The following is a 20,108-nucleotide window of genomic DNA, read 5'->3' as shown; positions in this document are numbered from 1 at the left end:
GTATCTATTTCGTCCAAACCATGAGCTTTTCAACTTCAAGATCAGCGACTTCATGTCTTCAAAATCTATCAAGACGTTATTCGACCGGAAAAAAGTCCCAGCGTGCTTCGTCCTCCGGTGCATCTTCATCTACAATCCAACCTCACTCTACATTGCCGCCGGCCAAAATGCGAGCTCTTATTGCTCTATATCACCAGGCCGAGTCCTGGATTACCCCAGAGAACCTCGCTGAAAGAATCGACAACGCATTTGTCCCATTGCGCACTGCCAGTCAGAACATCATCGACCCCACTCTTTCTTCGACTTTCCACACGCGGGTATCGCTGTCAGACTTGGAAAAAGCAAAGCGTAACATGGATGTTGCCCCCAAATATGCTCAGTACGACAGGAATCAAAGTATTGAATATGGCGCTGCGAGCTTTAACTGGTCGAAGAGCAATTCGAAGAGGGAGAACAAAGTCATCGAGGCTTTATATGGCGTATCCACATCAGCAACTGGCAATTCACTTCCCAGTCTACAGGTACTGGAAGAGGCAGCTGAATCTGGATTGTTGAATCCGGAAGATTTCAACAAGGATGCGTTCACACAGGAAAGCAAGGAGACGACGGATGAAAAGCCGACGGATGAAAAGACGACGGACGAAAATACGACGGGTGTGTTAAGAAATCAAATAAGTTAAGCATATATGCTCACAATTTCCGACAGTTTCAGGTCGTTAATCATTGCCAATGTTTATCTCCTACACTATTTCTGTTATAACACCTAATGCTAGATATTGTGCTAAATGGATGCCAACGTCAATTACTAATGGATGAACCTTGGACTGCCAGTTTTCCGTCTTGTGATACAACCAAAGAAAAGGCATCCAAGAGCGTCTCTTCGCAAGGTCCCAAGAAAAGAAAGTCTGCATTTTCATCATTTTGACTGCGTTCTAAGTTGAAGACGGCTACGTTTCCCCCGTTATCCTGAACAATGTCTGCATATCCAGCGGCAGGATAGACCTTGCGATGGCAGAATATCAGTGCAATGACATTAATCTATCCGGAAAACGTACAGTGGATGAGGTGCCAACCACTATGCATAGATCTGCCTGTTCAATAATATTGTCTATGACATCCATGTGGTGCGGCACCTCGTCAAACCAGACAACTCCCGGTCGGGCAAGACTGCCGCACTGGGAACAGCGAGGTAAGCTCTGTATATCGATATCAGGATCCAGTGTGTTCTTTTCGACCAAAATTTCAGTCCCAGCCAAACTCTCACATATAGGAGATTTGGTGTTGAACTCGATATGTCTACAATTTTCGTCAGTGCAAAGGACGTCGAACAGCCTGCCATGCATTTCAATCAGTCGAGGCTGCACCTGTTGCGGCTGATCTAAAGCCTCAGGGTAGATTTCCGATATTTCCTTGTCTGATCTGGGACTGAGGCCGTCGACATTCTGGGTCACAAGTGTAAAGGTAGAAGAGGGTGCTATCTGGTTACGGATTGAGGGCAAAGAAAAGAGAGATAGAGCTCTATGTGCATTATTGGGCGCTGCTTTGAGTGCACTGCAGATGTGTTATCAACTGGAATGCAGTGGGAGATCCTTGTCGTACGCACACTTCCCGACGGTAGTGGTAGAACTGCCAAACGAGTGAGGGATTGTCGCTAAATCCCTCAGGAGTAGCAAGCTCGACAGCATTATATTTTCTCCACATTCCGCCGGAACCTCTAAAGGTGGGGATGCCTGCGCGACTGGGAGGATCAGAGAATCTCACACATGTGAATTAGAGTCGAAGAATGGGTACCCGAGGCAGCGGAGAGACCAGCGCCTGCGACTGCAACGATGTTCTTGGAGGTACGGAGCAAATAGCGGAATTCGTTCATGTCAGTAGATGGTTCCATTGTGGGACGAAATGGATCCAAGGAACAGAATTCAACGCAAGTGTAACGAGGTGAATAATTGCTTATATAATTTGCATCTTATCTGATACAGAAATGTGGGACCTTGGCACCCACAGCGCCATCCCCTCTCTTCCGTGCCACCATGTACGGATTCAAAGCCCTGCAGTCCCTCGTCTTTGGCTACCAGGAGGACCCTTTATGCAAGACCCTCCGCGCCTCCGACGTCCCCGTCACCACAGCCGACTGCAGAGCATGTGCTGACCCTTGTGACCTAGGTGGAGATCCACTTCAATTGGTTATCAGATAACAGAAGAGAAGCTTACTTGGCTCGCCCTCCATGCAGGTCACGAAGCATATCCTCGCCGCTTTGATATCGACATGGACACCCAGATGCTGGGGTCTGTTAAGCCATATCATCGCCAAGTATAACATCTCCTTTTCCAAATTATTATTTCTTTCTATACTTATTTCGCTTATAATTCAAGGTCGTTATTTCAACGGGCAAGTCGGATTGGGAGCGCGATATTACGGACGACAAACTCTCTCTGGCCGCCGCTATTGGCGAAGTCGTTTCCGGCTTGAGTCCAAAGTCCCCCAAATTGCCCGCCTCCCCAAAACCTGCCTCGCCTGTTCCAACCAAAGGCGTGCGACCCGTCAATGGGCTGTTCAATACCTCGGATTCGAGCCGAATCTCGGTACTTAACGGGAGTCATAGAACCGTATGTCATGAAGACGCCCACGAGTCGGTATTAGTGTTTCCCGATTTCAAGGTTGTAACCGAAGTCCCGCGCTCAGTGCAAGGTGCCCTCGAACTCTGGGAGAGTGCCATTGACCCCTCCATAGGCCGCGATGGCTCCTATCTCGAAAAAAGCATCTTGAAAACATGGGTATTACCATACTCGTGCGTTATTCTGCTCTGTGAGTAAGCGTGTCTATTCTTGGGACTTTTCGTCTTTTTTTAATTTCCGACGAACACTGACATGTTCTCGCACTTTTAGGCTCACATAAGAAGCGGGACAACCGGTGTGGGATCGCTGCTCCGAAACTTGAACACGGCGAGAACTTTTTTCTTAATACGGTCTTTCCCGTTCGTCGTCTCATACTTTCCTCCCTCTACAGCTTTCATCAAATCACTGGAAGCACATGGTTGGGACGCTGACACCCAACTAGAACATCCACAGCTTACTATGGGGCTTCCCCTTGAAGACCTTAATGTTACCCCTGAAGAGCGGGATGAAAACGTCGAGGCCCAACTAAAGCAAAGTCTAGACTCTAAACGCGCGCTTATTTTAAAGGTATCGCATATCGGTGGCCACAAATACGCCGGTAACGCCATCGTGAGTTTTCTCCACTTGCTTATTTATTGCTTAGTGCTGTCAGCCGAGACAGACTTTGTAATATTTTCTTCCCTGGGTTTGCTAATTTTGAACTTGCGGCTTGCTAACCGTCATTCTCTTTTCGTCTTGTTTCATTTCTCATCTGTTCGGCAGATTTACACACCTTCTGGGTCCGGTGTCTGGTACGGTCGAGTCACACCTCACGATGTTGACTCAATAGTGACGAACACGATAATCAACGGCCTCATCTTACCTCCCCTATTGCGTGGCGGCCTCAATTTGTCAAGGCCAAATTGCCAAACTCTTAACGACTGGTAGCTATTACGTCTACCATGGGTTTGACGATACTTTTTTTTTTTCATGGGTTTTCGTCTTATTCACAAATCATATGTATTACCAGCATGTTTCTCTGCATTTGTCTTGACTACACCATTACATAGTATCCTAGATTCACGATCTTTTCTTCACACCGTTTGTTTTAATTATCTGCATTCCTACCGACCCAACCCACTACCGACATACCCATTTGTGTCGTTTTCGCTCTATATATTCCTAGACGCGGCAATGCTTCTTTTCCCGTTGGGATAATTCACATCTTGGTTTTTGTTCCTAATTTATTTATCTTGCGTTGTATCCCACACACACATTTACACACATTCCTTTTTTCACGTTTCGTGTATCAAAAGGGTTTCGGTTCAAAGAGTCGCGGATGTTTACCCAGGCTCGTTCATAGAATAATAATTACAACCTTTATACCTTTATCATTTCATCATTTCCTTCCTTCCCTCCATCATTATAGAGGACAAGTATATCTACACAAGTATATACGTTATGCTAGAGAGGATTGAAAAAAAAAAATTGTTTTTTTTCGTCCCTACTATTTCAGCGGGTAATTGGAAAAACCATTCAACAGAAAGTAAAGAAAAAAAAAAAAGACGACGTTACAAGCCCGTTTGCTCGGGCTCCGACCCAATGGTATGTATTCATACAAAAAAAAGTTGAGAGTGTTTGGACTACAGTTTGATTTGATTTGGATTCAGAACAAGAAAGGAAAAGAAAATGATAATGAAAAGAAAGAGATGATAGAAACAAGTGTCCGTTGGGTGGTCGTGTTGAACAAGAAGAGTCATACCCTTCCTGTGAAATCCACGATCCTAGTTATGCACATCGAAGAAAAGAAAAGGAGAACATAAAGTATGTGTGCTGGGCAAGAAAACAGAGTGTCCAGCGAATGGTAATGAAATGTACAAAGTTGACAGCAGAGGTTAAATGGATGGGTTGACGGGGTGAGGGGGAGATTGAGGGATGGATGATATGCGATTGATGAATGGCACTGGCTGCGCGAGTCCTACGTGGCGTGAAAAAGATATAAAAGAAGTAAGGCTATCCGAAGCAATCGTAAGATGTGAAATGATGCGATGAATGCAGATGCTAGTGTTCAAGATTGATGGAGGGGGCAGTGGATAGGATAGGGGATTGGGGAATGTGATGATGTGAGAGAAAAAAGAAACAGTTCATGAGGTGTGGTGTGGCGTGTTCATATGAGGCCGGTGAGTGAATTCGGGGTTTCATAAACCCTATTAGGCGGGGATACAAGCAAAGCAAAGGGAATAGAAATGATAAAAACGAGCAGAATAACAAGACAGACAGCGCAGCGACAGAGAGAGAGAGAGAAACCTGAAAACAGCTCAGGACAGCATATCATCGTCGTCAAACATGGGTGTGCGTCCATTCCGCCGGTTGTTCGCATAGCGGCCTGCACTGCGGCCCACGTCTTCAATCTCGTCCTCGGTCGTTACCTCGGGAGCCTCCTCGTCCGCAACGGCCTCTTCCTCTGCAGCGCGCCGCCGGCTGGCGGCAAACATGGAAAGAGGGGCACCAACGCTCTCGCCTCCGTGGTACGTGAAGCCGCGGAAGTTTTCCTGCACGCTGTTTGTGAGTGGGCTTCCCGCAGGCTCCTTGGCGCGTTTGGGCCGCTTGATCTGGATACCCTGCGAACGCGGGGTTGTGGTGTTCCCATTTGTGTGCGTGGAAGAGCTGTAGCTTGTGCCATTGGTGATGGTGCCGAGGGGACTGGTTGGTTTGGGCCGCTCGCTCCCCAAGGGACCATTGGGAGTGTGACCATTGACGTTGAATGATTGTGAGACCCAGGCTTCTGAAGGATCGTCGTCGTCGAGATCCTGGTCATGGTCCATACCCATGATTTCCGCCATACCGATATCGCGTATGTCGGCGGATGTAAACTCGGGGTCAAAGTTGTTTGTGGACTCGTCACTCTCTACGACGGGCTTGAAGGGTGGCGTAACCTTTTTCTGAGCGAGGGCAACCCAATCAATACCTTTGAAAAAGGGATGTTCCTTGAGTTCCTCTGCGTCGCGTACGGCGCCGAGACGATGCTTCGGGTTCCGGTTCAGAAGCTATTAATAGGCGGCAATTAGACATTGTTGCTTCTCCGTGAGAAAAAATGGAAGACGTACACCTTTAACAAACTGTTTTCCTTCATCATTGATGACACCCTTGGGGAATCTAATCTTCCCAAAACATATATTCTTGTACATTTGCTGAGTATCTTCGGCATAGAATGGACTCCAGCCGCAACACATTTCAAACAATAGGACGCCCAATGACCAAAAGTCGACGATCTTGGAGTAACCCTGCTCATCAAGGAGGATCTCAGGGGCGAGGTACTCTGTTGTGCCACAAAAGGTGGTTGTGAGTTCATCGGGGCGCAGATCGGCTTTGGAGAGACCAAAATCGCATAGAGCGACATGGCCGGTTGCGTCGAGGAGAATATTTTCCGGCTTGAGATCGCTTTTGATAGCCGTGGTGTGAGTGGAGTGGTGATAAAGTAAAAGAAATAGACGTACCGGTAGACGATATTGAATTTATGTAGATGCTCCAAGGCCAAAATGAGTTCGGCGATGTAAAACCTGGCGCGGTCTTCTGAGAAACGGGTCTCGCGCTGGAGATGCCAAAAGAGCTCGCCGCCGCTCTTGAAATCTGTGACGAGATAGAGATCGGTATCTGTTTGGAAGCTAAACTTGAGTCCAACGAGGAAGGGAGAGTCTAGGGAGCGCTGGAGGATCTTGCGCTCGCCGATAGTGTGAGCGACTTCCTTTTTCGCGACGATCTCCTTTTTGGAGAGGACTTTCATGGCATATATGCGCTTTGTGTCCTTTTTCCTGACTTGGAAGACCTTGCCAAAGGTGCCTCTGCCGATGAGTTTGAGGAATTCAAAGTCGCGGGGAGTGAGGGCACGTTTAGTCTGATAACCCGGGGTCAGAGAGTATTGGTGAAGCAAGGCAGGGTACGGACCTTGTAGGCCTCGTAGGTGACCTGGATGCGAATTTCGCCGCTAACGATTTCGTCCTCCAAAGGTCTAAGTCTGAGAAGAAATAAGAATGGGATGGAAAAAAAAGGAAAAAAAGGACGGACTTGTACCACTGGTCGACGGTGTGGTCGTGGATAAGAACGGGCTTTATCTGAACTGTTCCAAGGAAGCCCTGGTCGGAGACTGCGCGGTCATAGACATTGACTGTGATGAGCTCTTCCTCTGAAGTGACATCGCTGGAGAAAGATAGCGGGTAAGGATAGAGAGAGATGGTATGGAAGAGAGACGTACAATGAGACCTCGTGCTTCCAGGCGGGATTGTTGGGGGAGATACGACCAAAAAGACCGTTGGAGATGCCAGAGGAGTTGTTATTCTGGTGGGAGAAGGAGAGGGCCTTTGAGGCGGCGGATACGAGAGAGGTAGAGGGCGACGAGTCCTTGCTACCCCTGCTGTTCTTGCGACTTGCATCGTGCCTGGAGCCGATAGCGTCGAGAGCAGATATGGCGTTTGAGGAAGTCTGACGGGAGAGAATAACGGGTTTTCCCTTGACCTCCTTGTCTGACTCTGGGATGGGGTCCCTGCTGACGAACTCGTTCTGCTCGAACTGGACGACGCAGTAGGGGCGGGCGTTGTGAGCGCGGACGGAGAGTGCACGGGCCTGGATGAGCTTTACATGGATCTGGCCGCGGGAGATGGCGGCCTGTGGGGAGGTGGTGGGCAGCTGGTTCTTTGGTGGGGGCGGCTGCTGCATTTTGAAGACGGGAGCATGGAGGGAGAGCTGAGTGGTGGGCTGGGCAGCATGGGCCGGCGTGGGATCGGCTGCGGCGGGGACGGGGGAAGCCGGGGGAAAGAGGGCAGGGGAGAGCAGAGGGTGGACAGGGCCACACTCGAAGGGATTCTTTTCCTGAGGACGCGGGGTGAGCTGCGGGTCTGGCCAGAGTCTGAGCATGAGTTGGTGGTAAGATGATAAGAGCGCAGCCGCCATTGCGCTGCTACTTGTTCCTTATTCCGCGCTCCACATTATATCTACTGTCTACCCCATCGGCCTCTCCCCGGATGCCGTCCGCTGCCGTCACTCCCCCCCGCATCCAGCCGAGCCCCTTCATCACAAGCCCGTACACTGCCCCCAGCGCCACCGTGCGCCGTGCGACCTGCATCGGCAGCCGGCCTGCTTCCGTCAGCGGTGTCCACTTGTGCCCCACTCTCAGCCTACTCACTGATTGCACTAAACCCCACTGCTGTCCCAATCCCCGCCCCAACCTCCTTCACGCTGCCCCACCCGACCTGCTCCAGTCCCCATTCAAGCCCCATGTAGCCCCCTGCGATCCCCGCCACCAGTCCTCCGTCCCGCCCGGCTCCCTTCACCGCACCCAGCATCACCTTGTAGTTTTTCGTCTTTTTGTAAAAGTACCAGCCCTGCACCGTAGTGGGCGGTCGGTGCGCGTTTTCTGCAAGGAACCGCAGCGACGCCTCCCGTCCTCCCCGCATAAGTCCTATAGCCGCACCAGTAGTCACCGCCATCGCAGGCACCCACACCATCCGCATGTCTGCAATCTCCAGTCGGATTTGTCTTTTCGCGCCGGTCTCGTCGTCCTCCATCGTTTAGGTCATCCTTTGCTGCTCGCCGCGACTAACTTTTGCCTCATTATTCAGCAGTTCCCACGCTTCCGTACCTCCGGCTTCCCTCCGGCCCCTTGTGGCTAATATCCCGCACCCCTAATCTGCTTCCTTATCTTCTCCTAGCAAAATGAGCGCCAATTTCTCCTATCTATTTTTGCCCTTTGCATTTATCCTTTACACCCTCTTCTCTAATCGCGACAATTTCGCCGTAGGCCCTTCCCACTCTTATCTTCCACATCAATGTGCCTCTTTCATGTTCACCATATAAATGTACATTCTTTGTATACTCTATTCAGCTCTGCCTCTTCTCAAGTTCACAAACTCGATATTCCCTGTCGTCGCCACAGCTGCCCAGATTGACCCTGGCCCCGTCCCATTCCCATGCATATCTGGCGGGTGATAGTACGCCTCACATAAATTCAGGATCAACCGTGCACCCATCACCGTAGTCAGTGCACATGAAAACGATCCAGGCACAGTAAAGTACCGCGGGTCCGCCGCCAGCCATGTCGTAGCAGTGATAATGTACAGCCCAAACGCACTGCATCCAGAGCGGTCAGTCACTTTGATGAACAACCTGAGCGTCTACATACCAGGCGAAAAAGCTGAAATTGTCCCGCAGCACAATGTAAAGCAGCGACGCCCCTCGCCACGTCCCTATCTCTTTGTAATTCTGGTACGCAATGCGCAGAGCAAGCGAGAATAAAAACGTCTCAAATACAATCACAGGTACCCAGAACAGAAACGCGAATCGTGGAAGGTACGTCGGGTTGCACATCGTCGTCGTGTCTAATATCACAGGATGCACTTTGGGGCTGGTTAATTCTGTAATTTTTGCAACATGAAAACTAACCGTCAATGGCTGCCAGTGACGCGATTCCCAGTGAGATTACCGCCGTCACTTCCAGAACCCAGACGATCGTGATGAGGTTCGATATCGTTCTCCCATACAACGCCTTGATTCGCAGCTGCATTATCACTAAAAATATCTATTCTAATCAACATCCATACAGAAAACTTTGATGACGCACTTTGAGTAATGATGATAATCACCATCGAACCAGTGCCCACAAATTTCAGACCGACGGCGCCTAGCGAAAAGGTCAGAGATTTCTCGAGTACGACAATACGAGGCATACAACTATCAGGCACACTCAGTCGTCGAATTTGCATTGGAAATCAATGCACTTACAACTATAATAAATGGTGACTACATTGTGAGTATCCAAAGGCAATAAATTCACCATGTGTGTTGCTTCCCGATTTAAAAACACTGCTGCAATTTGTCATTTCCTCCTCGACACCCATCTCCTTTCACTCACCCACGCAAACAGAGCTGCAAACATACATAAGCACCGACACAAGTATAATAAAATATCACAAACATCAACAGGATATTTCCAAAGTAGCGAGCCTAAAGTTGATTATGAACGAAACATCCCTTCCATGATAACAAACGCCTACCAAGATGTAGAGCACTTTCGACTGTGACCAATTCTTCTTCTTATAACCAACAAAATCTCAGAATCATAACCACGAAACAGGTGGAAATGGCAAACCCAGATGTATTTAACCTTGGAAGAAACATTTCAATATTGTACTGACAATTTCAATATGATTTTACCTCATAGTCAAATGTGAGCACTGTACATTGTAAGTTCCATTATGCCTTTTTCAACAGAAGAAATCTTACAGTGATCATACACCGTAATAATAAGAGCAGCCACTACCGTAATTTTATTCCTCAACAATAATCAAGACGACTACTAGCAGACGCACCATGACAAAAGTGGACAATATTATCGTCTGGACTGATCGAGCCAGAAAAACTTGCACCATTCACATTGGGGGCCCGTAGGCGCAGATTCGCCATCCGAAGTCAGGTCATAAAAGGGGAATGGGGTCTATATTGAACCATCCGGCTTATATATACACCATGAAATCCTTGAGCCAAAAGCTTCAGTTAAAAGGGACTGACAGGGTTGCCGACTTGTGGCGGTATAATGGAATTTTCCGCATATACATTACATGAGGTATTCCTGGCATCGTTTAACTATATCCCAGACAGCGCAATCGGACGACTTAATGAAAAAACAACCTCCTTCAGAACGAACTAAATATGATTCGACTTTGCTAGTGATTCATTAATAGGAGGAATTCAATCGAGATCGAGCGGCTTTCGTGGGATTCGCGCACTTGCAGACGGATAGTGGCTGTTTCTGTCAAAACTAGCACCCTGAAGTAGTATGATCACGAGACAGTCATATGTCCCCCGTTACTTCTGTAATGTTCTGCGTTGTATTGGATCGATGGTGTTATGGTCAAGCATCATCGAACCTCGCTTTTGTCCTTGACGTTGCCCATGGGCTACCAGCGGCATAAAAGTCCATCGGGTATATGCCCAAAGAAGACTCTGATGCCGTATCCATCCAGCTTGAAGCTTTCCCAACAGCCACAGATGTTTCGTATGGGCTCAGCAACGGTTTCTCGAATGCATAACCCCAGTCGATAGATAACCGCGGGCACGACGTTTGAATAAAAGTCGAGATATGTGGGTTGAACAGTGCCAATTTCGCAGGTGACAGTTCTGATAAGAGTATCTGAATATACGGAATTGGCGTTTTTGAAGCTTGAAGCTGATGAGCCACTGCCTACAATCCATATCGTATCATATAACAAGGAAAATTAAAATACAAAATTTACCTGCATTTGCTTTAGATTTCCTTGTCTGCCTAGAGTGCCGAGAATGACACCCCAGAGGGGTGATTCATCCCCGTCTTTCAAGGGTCGATCGAGACTCCTGCGGGCAATCTGGACAGCATCATCTCTGATGGCTTGCATTTCTCGATGATCATAACGTTCTCTCGTCAACTTTTTGGAATAAGGGTCGTATCGGAATGCTGGGACATCAGGATTCGCAATCATAATGGATTCCAGGTGGAATCGTCCATCACCCAGATAACTGGGAGCAAATTGAAAATCAGAACTACAAATAGGCATAACAAACATGATGCGTACGTACATCAACGCGTCAACGTCAGTCAAGCGGGGTGCCGTACAGCCCAGAATTTCTCCTGGAGATAGTGGCTTCGACCTCGGAATGACCGTATCGTATTTTCCTGTCCATAGGTTGTATTTGTGGCTGTTTGAGAGTGCGCCGGTCTCTTGTTGACTGAGATCAACTGAAAGGTCTTCCTTCAACCGTTGCAATGCAGCTACAAATTGTATAGTCGAAACCAATGCCAATCTTGTCGGTGCGCGTGAAGTCGAGGAAACGGGTTCTTCATCCACCACAGTGCTTTCTGCAGAAGGCGCCTGTTCTATCCGAAGATTGCGGCCAACTCCAATGTGAGTTCCGATAGGTATTTGTGCTCTTGCTTCCTCCGCGTCCAAAAGATTTCGATGGAATGTCTCGCGATCATCTGGGAAATTCATTCTTATACTTTGGACAAGATGGTTAGAATCTATGCCAATCTCGACAAAGACATATAATGTTTTAATCGTGGTTTGATCCAGGGGTACTGCAACTAAAATTTAGCTATTTGTTTAGATGCATAATCAGCAATAAATACCTAGGCAACTATGCCCATAATGCACAAGCATATCGCAGCCCAAAGCAACAGCAGTATAATCATCGACGCAGCATGCGCCATACGTAACGTCGCCCATAATGACAGTCAATGCCGAAGTAAACCTTATAGAGCACTGTCATTCAAAACTTCTGGTCGAGTTTACTGATATCTGCACACCGTTCGATTATATCCGCTATGGTGCAAGCAAACATTTGGAGACCCTCTGGCATTTGGAGAGCAACCATTGTAGCATTGTTTTTGCGAACATGATGAATGGTTTTGTGAATCTCAAACGAGTAGTTTGAAGGTAATTGTTTGATGGCCGCATTGAGCTGTGCGTCGTGGAGGATGTCTTGGGGAATCTGGTTGCTGATTGCAGACTGTACTCCTGGTTTGGAAGGCTTAGCAGACTTGCTTCCAATGAATCGCTTCCGTGGCTTGGAAGCGGTAGGCGTAGGCTTTGAGCCAGACGCCTGTGGTGTTGAGGTACTCTCCATTTTGCCGACGAGTTGAACGAAAAATCAACGAACAAATGACAAATCAAAAGTGAAGAGAAATATAATCTCGAAGACTGAAGCCAGATCCACGTGATGCCAATGACATACAATAGGAAAAGCTAATCAGCAGTGGTCACTCTGATTCGCAGCTTTGAACATAAAGTAGATTTGCTTGGACAGTCAAACGAATTCTAAGGAGTGCCGTACAACCTTCAAATCTGCTTGAAGCACAACGAAAAGGTTAAATTGGGGTTCGATTACTTACGGAAGGCTGAAGCTCCACGTGCGTGAATATGCGCGTCGCGTCATAACCCAAAACGCTCTCGTCCCACTTTGAGGAACTGCCCTAACCAATTCAACGTCGTCCTGTACAACTGACGCATGACTGGCAAAGCGTAATATCCACTGCATTATTGCCAATATTCTTTGCACTATGAAGCCAATTGACCAGAATGGCAAATGTGTTATGCGGGGTTCGTGTGGAAAGAAGGGGTTCTTTGGCAAGCCGTTACCTTGTCCTTACGACGGCCCACCAGTAGAGGTGCGTAACCACTCGGTTTTGGCACCTCAATAGTGTTAAAACCCAAGCTCCTAGCTCAAACGTTCTGCACGCAAACTACTCCAAGATGTCTGTGGTCCAGAACTCACAGAAGGCCCTACATGTTGCAGCGAAGATCAAATAGAGACGCTGCAACAGAACTTTGAACAGGTCGAACCCCTTCTATCAACATGTCCAGCATGTCGAAACAATTTCCGCACCTTTTTCTGCACATTCACCTGTTCACCACAGCAAAGTACTTTCCTAAATATCACTTCCACCCAGGAAATGTCAGGCGGAAAGATAGCTGTTGCATCACTTGACTTCTTTGTAGAGGAGCAGTACGGGAAGGGTTTCTTTGACAGCTGCAAGAACGTTCAATATGGAAATACGAATGGCTACATCATGGATATCATTGGCGGTGGGGCAACGGAATATTCGGCCTTCCTCGAGTCATTGGGGGAGGAGAAGCCGCTTGGAAGCCCCTTCCAGATAGACTTTCCACTTAGTTCTCCACCGGACATTCAGCAGCTCAACAAAACAGCTCGTAACTGTGCAGACAATGACCTTTCCAGTCGTTGTACTTGCATCGACTGTCCCAGTGTTTGCCCGATCATCGCCCCTGTACTACCGCCCAACGAAATTCCCACCTGTCAAGTTGGAAGCATTACATGCTTATCATTTTTTCTCATTCTCACCTACTCTCTTGCGGTTTTGGGATTCCTCATTGGATATTATATTCCAACTATACAGCGTCGACGAGAAAGAACCAACGAGCGGGTGGCGTTGTCCGTGGACGCTGCATCGCCTCGTATTCATACCCGAGGACTTGTTGGTGCAGGCTCTCTTGCACAAACCCTTGAAGATGATTCTCTTGGTGCTCACTCCGAGTCACGCCATCTAGGCCGTGGTGCATCTCTTTTGGACCCCACGGAAACCGTACAACCACGGCATTATCGACTGAACGGTATTCTACGACGCGTTTTTTACCGACTAGGTCTTTTCACAGCTACTTCTCCTTGGTTAACGTTCGCTATCGTCTTCCTTGTTGTCGGCCTTCTTAATCTTGGATGGAAACAGTTTGAAGTGGAGACTGACCCTGTCAGATTATGGGTATCACCATCTTCGGAAAGCAAACTGCAGAAAGAATTTTTTGACAGCAATTTTGGTCCTTTCTACAGGACGGAGCAGATCTTTGTTACATCTGCGCCCGCAGCTGTGGAAGAATCTTCAAATGACACGGTCTCCTCTCAAGGAATAGTTATCGGTAACAAGGAACCCGTCCTCACTTGGGAGCATCTCAAGTATTGGGTCAACATCGAAGCCGAGATCCAGGAACTTGAATCAAGGAGCGGATATACACTCCATGATGTATGCTTCAAGCCCGAAGGACCGCGCGGCGCATGTGTTGTTCAGTCGGTGGCTGCATGGTTTGGTAACGACTTGGACAATTATGATGAAGATAACTGGTCCCGTCAGCTGAAAAGATGTGCAGCGTCACCTGCCGACTGTTTACCTGAATTCAAACAGCCATTGGCCCCTCAATACGTTCTTGGTGGAGTGCCTGTTACTGAGGATGGTAGAAAAGAATATCTGCAGAGCGAGGCAATGGTCATTACCTACGTGGTATCCGATTCCTTGGATACCAAAATCCAAGCAAAAGCCATGGAATGGGAGGAAAGATTGAGGGAATACTTGATCAATCTCTCTGACAGAGCAGGAACTGAAGCCGGCTTGGAAATCGCGTTTTCTACAGGCGTCTCTCTGGAAGAAGAAATTAACAAGAGCACCAATACTGACGTTAGAATTGTAGTACTATCGTACTTGGCGATGTTCTTCTACGTATCATTGACACTAGGCAATGGGTCTGCTAGTCGAGAAGAAGACGGTATCGTATCTTCTTTAATGGAGTGGGGTCGCAACTTTCCGAAGCTGTTTTCGCGATCAAGTATCATTTCATCTTCCCTATCGGTGGATTCTCGAACGACACCTCGATGGTTCCCTCGCCTACCACGGTCACTATTCGTTGGGTCCAAGTTTACCTTAGGCTTATTCGGCATCTTCCTTGTCATCCTTTCGGTTTCCACCTCAGTTGGGCTTTTCTCCCTCCTTGGAGTGAAAGTTACCCTGATTATCGCGGAAGTCATACCGTTTTTAGTGCTTGCTGTTGGTGTCGACAATGTTTTTATTTTAGTTCATGAACTTGACCGCCAGAATTTCCTTCACGGACCCAATGCTTCCGCACAAACACAAGTTCCAGGGTACGCTGCCCCAATGTCGCCGACCTATTCGCACAGATCACCCTTTGACTCGACGCACAATGAGATCGATGTAGGGTCAATGCCACTATACCTGATCCCAGAAGAACGTGTTGCACGGACACTGGCAAAGATGGGCCCGTCGATATTACTGAGCACTATCACAGAAACGCTGGCATTTGCTCTTGGAGCCCTTGTTCCAATGCCGGCCGTCCGTAACTTTGCGCTCTACGCTGCTGGTAGCGTCCTGTTGAATGCTATTCTTCAAGTGACCGTGTTTATGAGCGCTCTACTATTGGATCTCAAGAGATACGAGGTAACGCTATTTTATATCCCTTTCAAATCTGTGCTAACTAACCTTTCAATGCAGGACAGTCGAGTTGACTGCTTCCCGTGTATCCGACTGCCATCTCGAATTGCCTTGTTGGATATGCCCAATACTGGTAGCGGCTTGGGGTCAATTGCTCGTTTCATTCGCCGATATTATGCCCCTTTCCTGTTGAAACCTTTCACTAAAGCTGCGGTGTTGATAACATTCTCTGGTGTTTTTGTTGCATCTATAATTTCAATGCAACACATTCAGCTTGGTTTGGGTAAGATTCACAATAATCTGTGCAAATATTCTTGGCTCATATTCTCATAGATCAACGACTGGCACTCCCATCTGAGTCATATTTGGTCAATTACTTTGACAACCTTGATGCATATTTGGACATTGGTCCTCCAGTCTACTTTGTCTCCAAGGATGTCGACGTGACTCAGCGTGATGGTCAGAGAGCTCTTTGTGGAAGATTTACGACATGCAACGACTTTTCATTGGCAAACAGGCTGGAGGCAGAAAGGAAGCGACCGGAGTCATCCTTTGTTGCGGAGCCAACGGCTTCTTGGATTGACGATTTCTTTGGCTGGCTCAACCCCAGTATTACATCATGCTGTCGTGTTCGCATAGATGACCCTTCTGTATTCTGCAGGCCTCGCGATGACGACGACGACTGCCAGCCATGCTACCTTGGCAAAGAACCGGGATGGAACATTACTCTGGACGGTTTACCTGAGAACGAAGAATTCATGAGATACTTCAAACAATGGCGTAATTCTCCTACCGACGAGGATTGCCCATTAGGAGGCAAGGCGTCCTTTGCCTCTGCAATCTCTCTCAACGAACTCGGCAACAAGGTCGACGCTTCACATTTCCGTACTTTCCATTCGCCTCTGAAGACCCAGGAAGACTTTATCAACGCGTTTGCCGCGGCACATAGAATCGCGGATGAGATTTCAGCCGACACAGGTACTACCGTATTCCCATATTCTCTTTTCTACGTCTTTTTCGATCAGTATGCGCATATTGTCGCCATTACCCAAGAAATATTGGGTTTGGGTCTCGCTGCCGTACTCATCGTCACAGCCCTACTTTTGGGATCCTGGAGGACAGGTGTTATTGTTACAGGCGTTGTTTCTCTGACGGTGGTTACTGTAATGGGTGTCATGTCCATTTGGGGCATCAGTTTGAATGCTATCAGTCTCGTCAACTTGGTCATCTCTTTAGGCATAGCCGTCGAATTTTGTGCGCATGTTGCCAGGGCTTTTATGAGTGCTGGAACTGGATTTCCCGTTGACCATCCGTCTGGTCAGAAAGAGCGCGACGAAAGGATGTGGACAGCTTTGGTGGATGTAGGGCCTTCCGTAAGTACACATTGCTTATGTCGTGTCAAAAATATTAATTATCACCATAGGTTCTCTCCGGTATCACTTTCACAAAATTAATAGGGATGTCGGTACTTGCTCTCACGCGATCCAAGCTTTTGGAGGTAATTACTTGACGTTCTGCTGGTGCACACACCGAATACTAAAAGCTGTTATAGATTTATTACTTCAGGATGTGGTTAACTTTGATTATTTCGGGCGCTTTGCATGGACTGGTTCTTTTACCAGTAGTGCTGAGCATTGCAGGTGGGGCGGGATTTCCGCAACAGGAGGCAGACGAAGAATGGATGTCGAATGCCATTCGCAATGATTATGAATATACGTCAGTAGCTTGTTTCTTTGTAGTCCAATAACCTGATCTTGACTTTTTTCGCGTTTGCAGACCATTTTTAGCGGATGATGATTCCATCGTCAGCGACTAGTATCTGCAGCCTATCTTGATTATTGTAGAGCTACTGGAATATACACCCGTATTTATTTTCGGAGAAAGCACAAAGAATTTAAGTAAAGTGTGTGACAACTGTTAAGAAAGGTATAGATTTTTGGACAGGCAAGAAAATTAAGTTCAACGCATACGTGTCTGTTACAATTCGATCAAGGTCCTGGGGAGCGAGATCGACTGTCCCTGATATCGTCCCTGCTTCGACTCCTGCTCCTGCTCCTCTTTCTGCTTCCTGACCTCGACCTCACCGACCTCGAGCGGCTACGGCTTCGGGTATAACGCGAGTCACTAGAGTATGACATCGACCGCGAACGAGAGCGCGAAAGCGAGCGTGTGCGAGAGCGACTGGAGCGGACAGAATAGCTTCTTGATCTTGACCTACGACGCCCATAACCACCGCGGGTGTAGCTTGGAGAACGTCTCCTCGGCGGCGGCGGTCTGTCAGATGGTCCCCGGCGGATAGGCGAGCGTGAACGCGTGCGCGAGCGGTTGTTGGGGCGGTACATATCGCGTGGCGGGGGTCCTCGACGGCCAAACGGTCTTCCGCGGAAAGAATCACGGTTGCGGTCTCTGTCGCGCGGATCTGGGCCTCCACCTCTGCGTCTGAAGCCCGGGGGAGGTGATCGGGAGCGAGTACGAGAACGCGACCGGGAGCGGGATCGAGAAAAGCTTCTTGGTCTGTCCCTCCCGTTCCTGGGTCCTCGGGGCGGGGGTCGTGCTGGTGATCGTGAGGTGGAACGGATAGGAAGATTGGATAATTCGACTTTTAGTACGTTTCCATCGAGTTGGCCTCCATCCATATGCGAAGCCGCCTTGTGGGCTGAAGCGGATTCGGCGAATTCCAATGCAGCTTTCCCTCTATTTTGGCCAGCTAATGGAGAGTCGGTTAGAAATTAATTGAAACCAAGCACTGAAAGTATTGCGCACATTTTCCGAAAACCGGAAGGTCGACTTTGGTTATTTCACCATAGAAGCCGAAGACGACTTTGAGGTGGGATTCAACGACGTTGCGTGTTAGGTTTGTGACTATGACAACTTTTGAGTCTGATTTATCTGTCGGAGACTGGGAGTCTATCTCCATATCTGCATCTTTGTGGGGCGATGGAGACCTTTCTCTGGACATTTTATGGACGGTCCTGGTGGTTGTAGGTATGGTTTGGACGACCAGACGCGTGATGACGATTCACGCTGAAATCACAGCTCTGTCACGGCCTTGATATGTCACTTAATCTTCAGCTAATTAACTAAACAGAATCGTTCTAATGCATGGTTTATAGTTAAATACTATAGTCACAAAGCGCACTCTGTTCAGTGCCAGAAATTTACATCCAGCTTCGATTCAGTGACAACGGGACAAGATCATCAGCGCACAAAAAATCACTTCCAGTCGAAAGTGGCAACTTTTCCCAAAGAATAGGGTCACAGAACCGACTCTTACTCCTGGCATGGTGACAATACTCAATCATGAAACCAGTTATTCAATGGTATGATGGTGTCTGAGGCAAGAGAATTTGAGGCTCCCGACGTAGAACAGCTTCCGGGATTGTAGAACGCGGTCATGGTGTTGTTTGACAAGCCTTCCGTTTTCAGTGAGAGTCTATAGTGGTTTTGGTAGTATGTGAACATAAGGTAGGACAGTCTACTCTTCTTGTACGTATTTATGACGGATATCTTTCCATTGTTTCTGGAGCAGATATTAGAAAGGGTGAGTAAAGCAACGGAGAGAAGATGACTCACTCCCTTGTTCCAGGTGTCGTAGAATTTGGAAACGCCAATGTCAAAGCCGATTCCAAAGGCGAATGCTCCGGCGAAAACAGTTCCAACGAACACGCCTGCAAAGGATGGTTGATGAGTTGCGGGTAAAGCGAAGACACAAAAAGCGCACTGTTTCGCTTGAAGAAGGCGTTGTAGAAGGTGGTAGAGAGCTGCAGAGAGAGATCAGATACTATATAGACGGTCGTGGAGAAACAAACTGACCGACATCGCGATAAAGGTGCGGTAAGGTATGTGCGGAGTGCGCACTGGAACGAGCACGGTTGGCGTTTCCGGCGACTTCCGAAGAGGGCAAGCGGAGTTTAAAGGCCAAAGGTCGCGTCTGGAATTGGCGGAGAATGTATCGATTCGCGTGAAAGCATGTTCGCCCTCAGAGCGTCCTCTTCGTCCACCCGCTCCGCTCTCAGAACATGTCCTCGCCTTTTTGCCTCCTTCTCATCAACTTCGCGGGCGAATGCTGCCGGACCTGTCATAGCCGACTTTCTTGAGGAAGACAGTGGGCCAGCCAGCGCGACTCCCTTCAATATAGCTGAGCCTCCACAGGTCGATGGCCCGCCAACCGCAGCCGGTGGTTTCTATGCAAAATCCAACATGTTAGGCCTTGCTTCAAGGTATAACCAGCCCCCTCGTGCAGCAACAAGAGCAGAGCTCCCAGAATACAAACTGCACTGCCGTTCTTCTCGCAATAACACCATTGTCACATTCACCAAACCAGACGGCTCTACTATTGCGTGGTGCTCTGGTGGAAGCACTGAAAACAAATTCAAAAAGGCCAACCGTGCAAAGTTTGAAGCTGGCTATCAATGTGCCAAACACATTTTCGGCAGAATCCTGGAGTATTATCATGGCCACGAAAATTTCAAGTTGCAACTGTTCTTCAAGGGCTTTGGTGAAGGACGGGAAGCTATGAAAACAGCTTTATTGGCAGCTGAAGGTGATCCAATCCGGCCTCTTATTTCTCGGGTCACAGATCGGACACCAATAAAAATCGGAGGAACGAGAGCAAAGAAGGCCAGAAGAGGCTAATTATTATTGTGGGTTCCCTTGTCTAGATCCAATCCTAGATATTCTGCTAATGTCTAATATGTGTCAAGATTATGTTGGAGTCCTGTCATCTAATACCAGTGGTATGAGCTATACAACACGC

General features: G+C 48.1%; 10 protein-coding genes across 10 annotated transcripts; 4 read left to right on the top strand and 6 right to left on the bottom strand.

Annotated features, from left to right (window-relative positions):
* Positions 1 to 20: 20 nt before the first annotated feature.
* On the top strand, positions 21 to 680 carry JR316_0004711 (uncharacterized protein; the record flags this gene model as incomplete). Its single annotated transcript, XM_047890475.1, has 1 exon — positions 21 to 680. The coding sequence occupies one exon, from the start codon at positions 21 to 23 to the stop codon at positions 678 to 680; it is 660 nt and encodes a 219-aa protein (XP_047750236.1).
* A 118-nt stretch (positions 681 to 798) lies between these two features.
* On the bottom strand, positions 799 to 1,888 carry JR316_0004710 (NAD-dependent protein deacylase; the record flags this gene model as incomplete). The annotated part of the gene is made up of 4 exons (XM_047890474.1): positions 799 to 1,002; positions 1,056 to 1,551; positions 1,604 to 1,730; positions 1,792 to 1,888. The coding sequence occupies 4 exons, from the start codon at positions 1,886 to 1,888 to the stop codon at positions 799 to 801; spliced, it is 924 nt and encodes a 307-aa protein (XP_047750235.1).
* Positions 1,889 to 2,030: 142 nt separating this feature from the next.
* On the top strand, positions 2,031 to 3,543 carry JR316_0004709 (Altered inheritance of mitochondria protein 32; the record flags this gene model as incomplete). The annotated part of the gene is made up of 5 exons (XM_047890473.1): positions 2,031 to 2,163; positions 2,199 to 2,311; positions 2,374 to 2,806; positions 3,008 to 3,225; positions 3,379 to 3,543. The coding sequence occupies 5 exons, from the start codon at positions 2,031 to 2,033 to the stop codon at positions 3,541 to 3,543; spliced, it is 1,062 nt and encodes a 353-aa protein (XP_047750234.1).
* A 1,370-nt stretch (positions 3,544 to 4,913) lies between these two features.
* Positions 4,914 to 8,156, bottom strand: JR316_0004708 (Serine/threonine-protein kinase SCH9; the record flags this gene model as incomplete). Its single annotated transcript, XM_047890472.1, has 8 exons — positions 4,914 to 5,642; positions 5,703 to 6,036; positions 6,093 to 6,490; positions 6,541 to 6,610; positions 6,661 to 6,792; positions 6,848 to 7,498; positions 7,554 to 7,725; positions 7,775 to 8,156. 8 exons carry the CDS (start codon positions 8,154 to 8,156, stop codon positions 4,914 to 4,916), a joined length of 2,868 nt encoding a protein of 955 aa, XP_047750233.1.
* A 309-nt stretch (positions 8,157 to 8,465) lies between these two features.
* On the bottom strand, positions 8,466 to 9,350 carry JR316_0004707 (uncharacterized protein; the record flags this gene model as incomplete). The annotated part of the gene is made up of 4 exons (XM_047890471.1): positions 8,466 to 8,718; positions 8,771 to 8,966; positions 9,031 to 9,156; positions 9,209 to 9,350. The coding sequence occupies 4 exons, from the start codon at positions 9,348 to 9,350 to the stop codon at positions 8,466 to 8,468; spliced, it is 717 nt and encodes a 238-aa protein (XP_047750232.1).
* Positions 9,351 to 10,498: 1,148 nt separating this feature from the next.
* JR316_0004706 (2-(3-amino-3-carboxypropyl)histidine synthase subunit 1) lies at positions 10,499 to 12,246 on the bottom strand (the record flags this gene model as incomplete). The annotated part of the gene is made up of 5 exons (XM_047890470.1): positions 10,499 to 10,828; positions 10,881 to 11,139; positions 11,200 to 11,698; positions 11,750 to 11,871; positions 11,927 to 12,246. 5 exons carry the CDS (start codon positions 12,244 to 12,246, stop codon positions 10,499 to 10,501), a joined length of 1,530 nt encoding a protein of 509 aa, XP_047750231.1.
* A 433-nt stretch (positions 12,247 to 12,679) lies between these two features.
* JR316_0004705 (NPC intracellular sterol transporter 1-related protein 1) lies at positions 12,680 to 17,168 on the top strand (the record flags this gene model as incomplete). The annotated part of the gene is made up of 7 exons (XM_047890469.1): positions 12,680 to 12,787; positions 12,842 to 15,358; positions 15,413 to 15,635; positions 15,686 to 16,725; positions 16,776 to 16,850; positions 16,905 to 17,068; positions 17,129 to 17,168. 7 exons carry the CDS (start codon positions 12,680 to 12,682, stop codon positions 17,166 to 17,168), a joined length of 4,167 nt encoding a protein of 1,388 aa, XP_047750230.1.
* Positions 17,169 to 17,432: 264 nt separating this feature from the next.
* JR316_0004704 (RNA-binding protein with serine-rich domain 1-like protein) lies at positions 17,433 to 18,311 on the bottom strand (the record flags this gene model as incomplete). Its single annotated transcript, XM_047890468.1, has 3 exons — positions 17,433 to 17,906; positions 17,962 to 18,059; positions 18,116 to 18,311. 3 exons carry the CDS (start codon positions 18,309 to 18,311, stop codon positions 17,433 to 17,435), a joined length of 768 nt encoding a protein of 255 aa, XP_047750229.1.
* A 516-nt stretch (positions 18,312 to 18,827) lies between these two features.
* On the bottom strand, positions 18,828 to 19,171 carry JR316_0004703 (qcr9 subunit 9 of the ubiquinol cytochrome-c reductase complex; the record flags this gene model as incomplete). The annotated part of the gene is made up of 4 exons (XM_047890467.1): positions 18,828 to 18,872; positions 18,926 to 19,020; positions 19,074 to 19,113; positions 19,166 to 19,171. 4 exons carry the CDS (start codon positions 19,169 to 19,171, stop codon positions 18,828 to 18,830), a joined length of 186 nt encoding a protein of 61 aa, XP_047750228.1.
* A 150-nt stretch (positions 19,172 to 19,321) lies between these two features.
* On the top strand, positions 19,322 to 19,987 carry JR316_0004702 (Putative 37S ribosomal protein S18, mitochondrial; the record flags this gene model as incomplete). The annotated part of the gene is made up of 1 exon (XM_047890466.1): positions 19,322 to 19,987. The coding sequence occupies one exon, from the start codon at positions 19,322 to 19,324 to the stop codon at positions 19,985 to 19,987; it is 666 nt and encodes a 221-aa protein (XP_047750227.1).
* Between the last annotated feature and the right edge of the window lie 121 nt (positions 19,988 to 20,108).

This window comes from Psilocybe cubensis, chromosome 4 (assembly GCF_017499595.1).
Source record: "Psilocybe cubensis strain MGC-MH-2018 chromosome 4, whole genome shotgun sequence".
NCBI classification, from domain to species: domain Eukaryota; kingdom Fungi; phylum Basidiomycota; class Agaricomycetes; order Agaricales; family Agrocybaceae; genus Psilocybe; species Psilocybe cubensis.
Note: the sequence above shows the minus strand (reverse complement) of the source record. Positions and strands in the feature narration are given on the sequence as shown.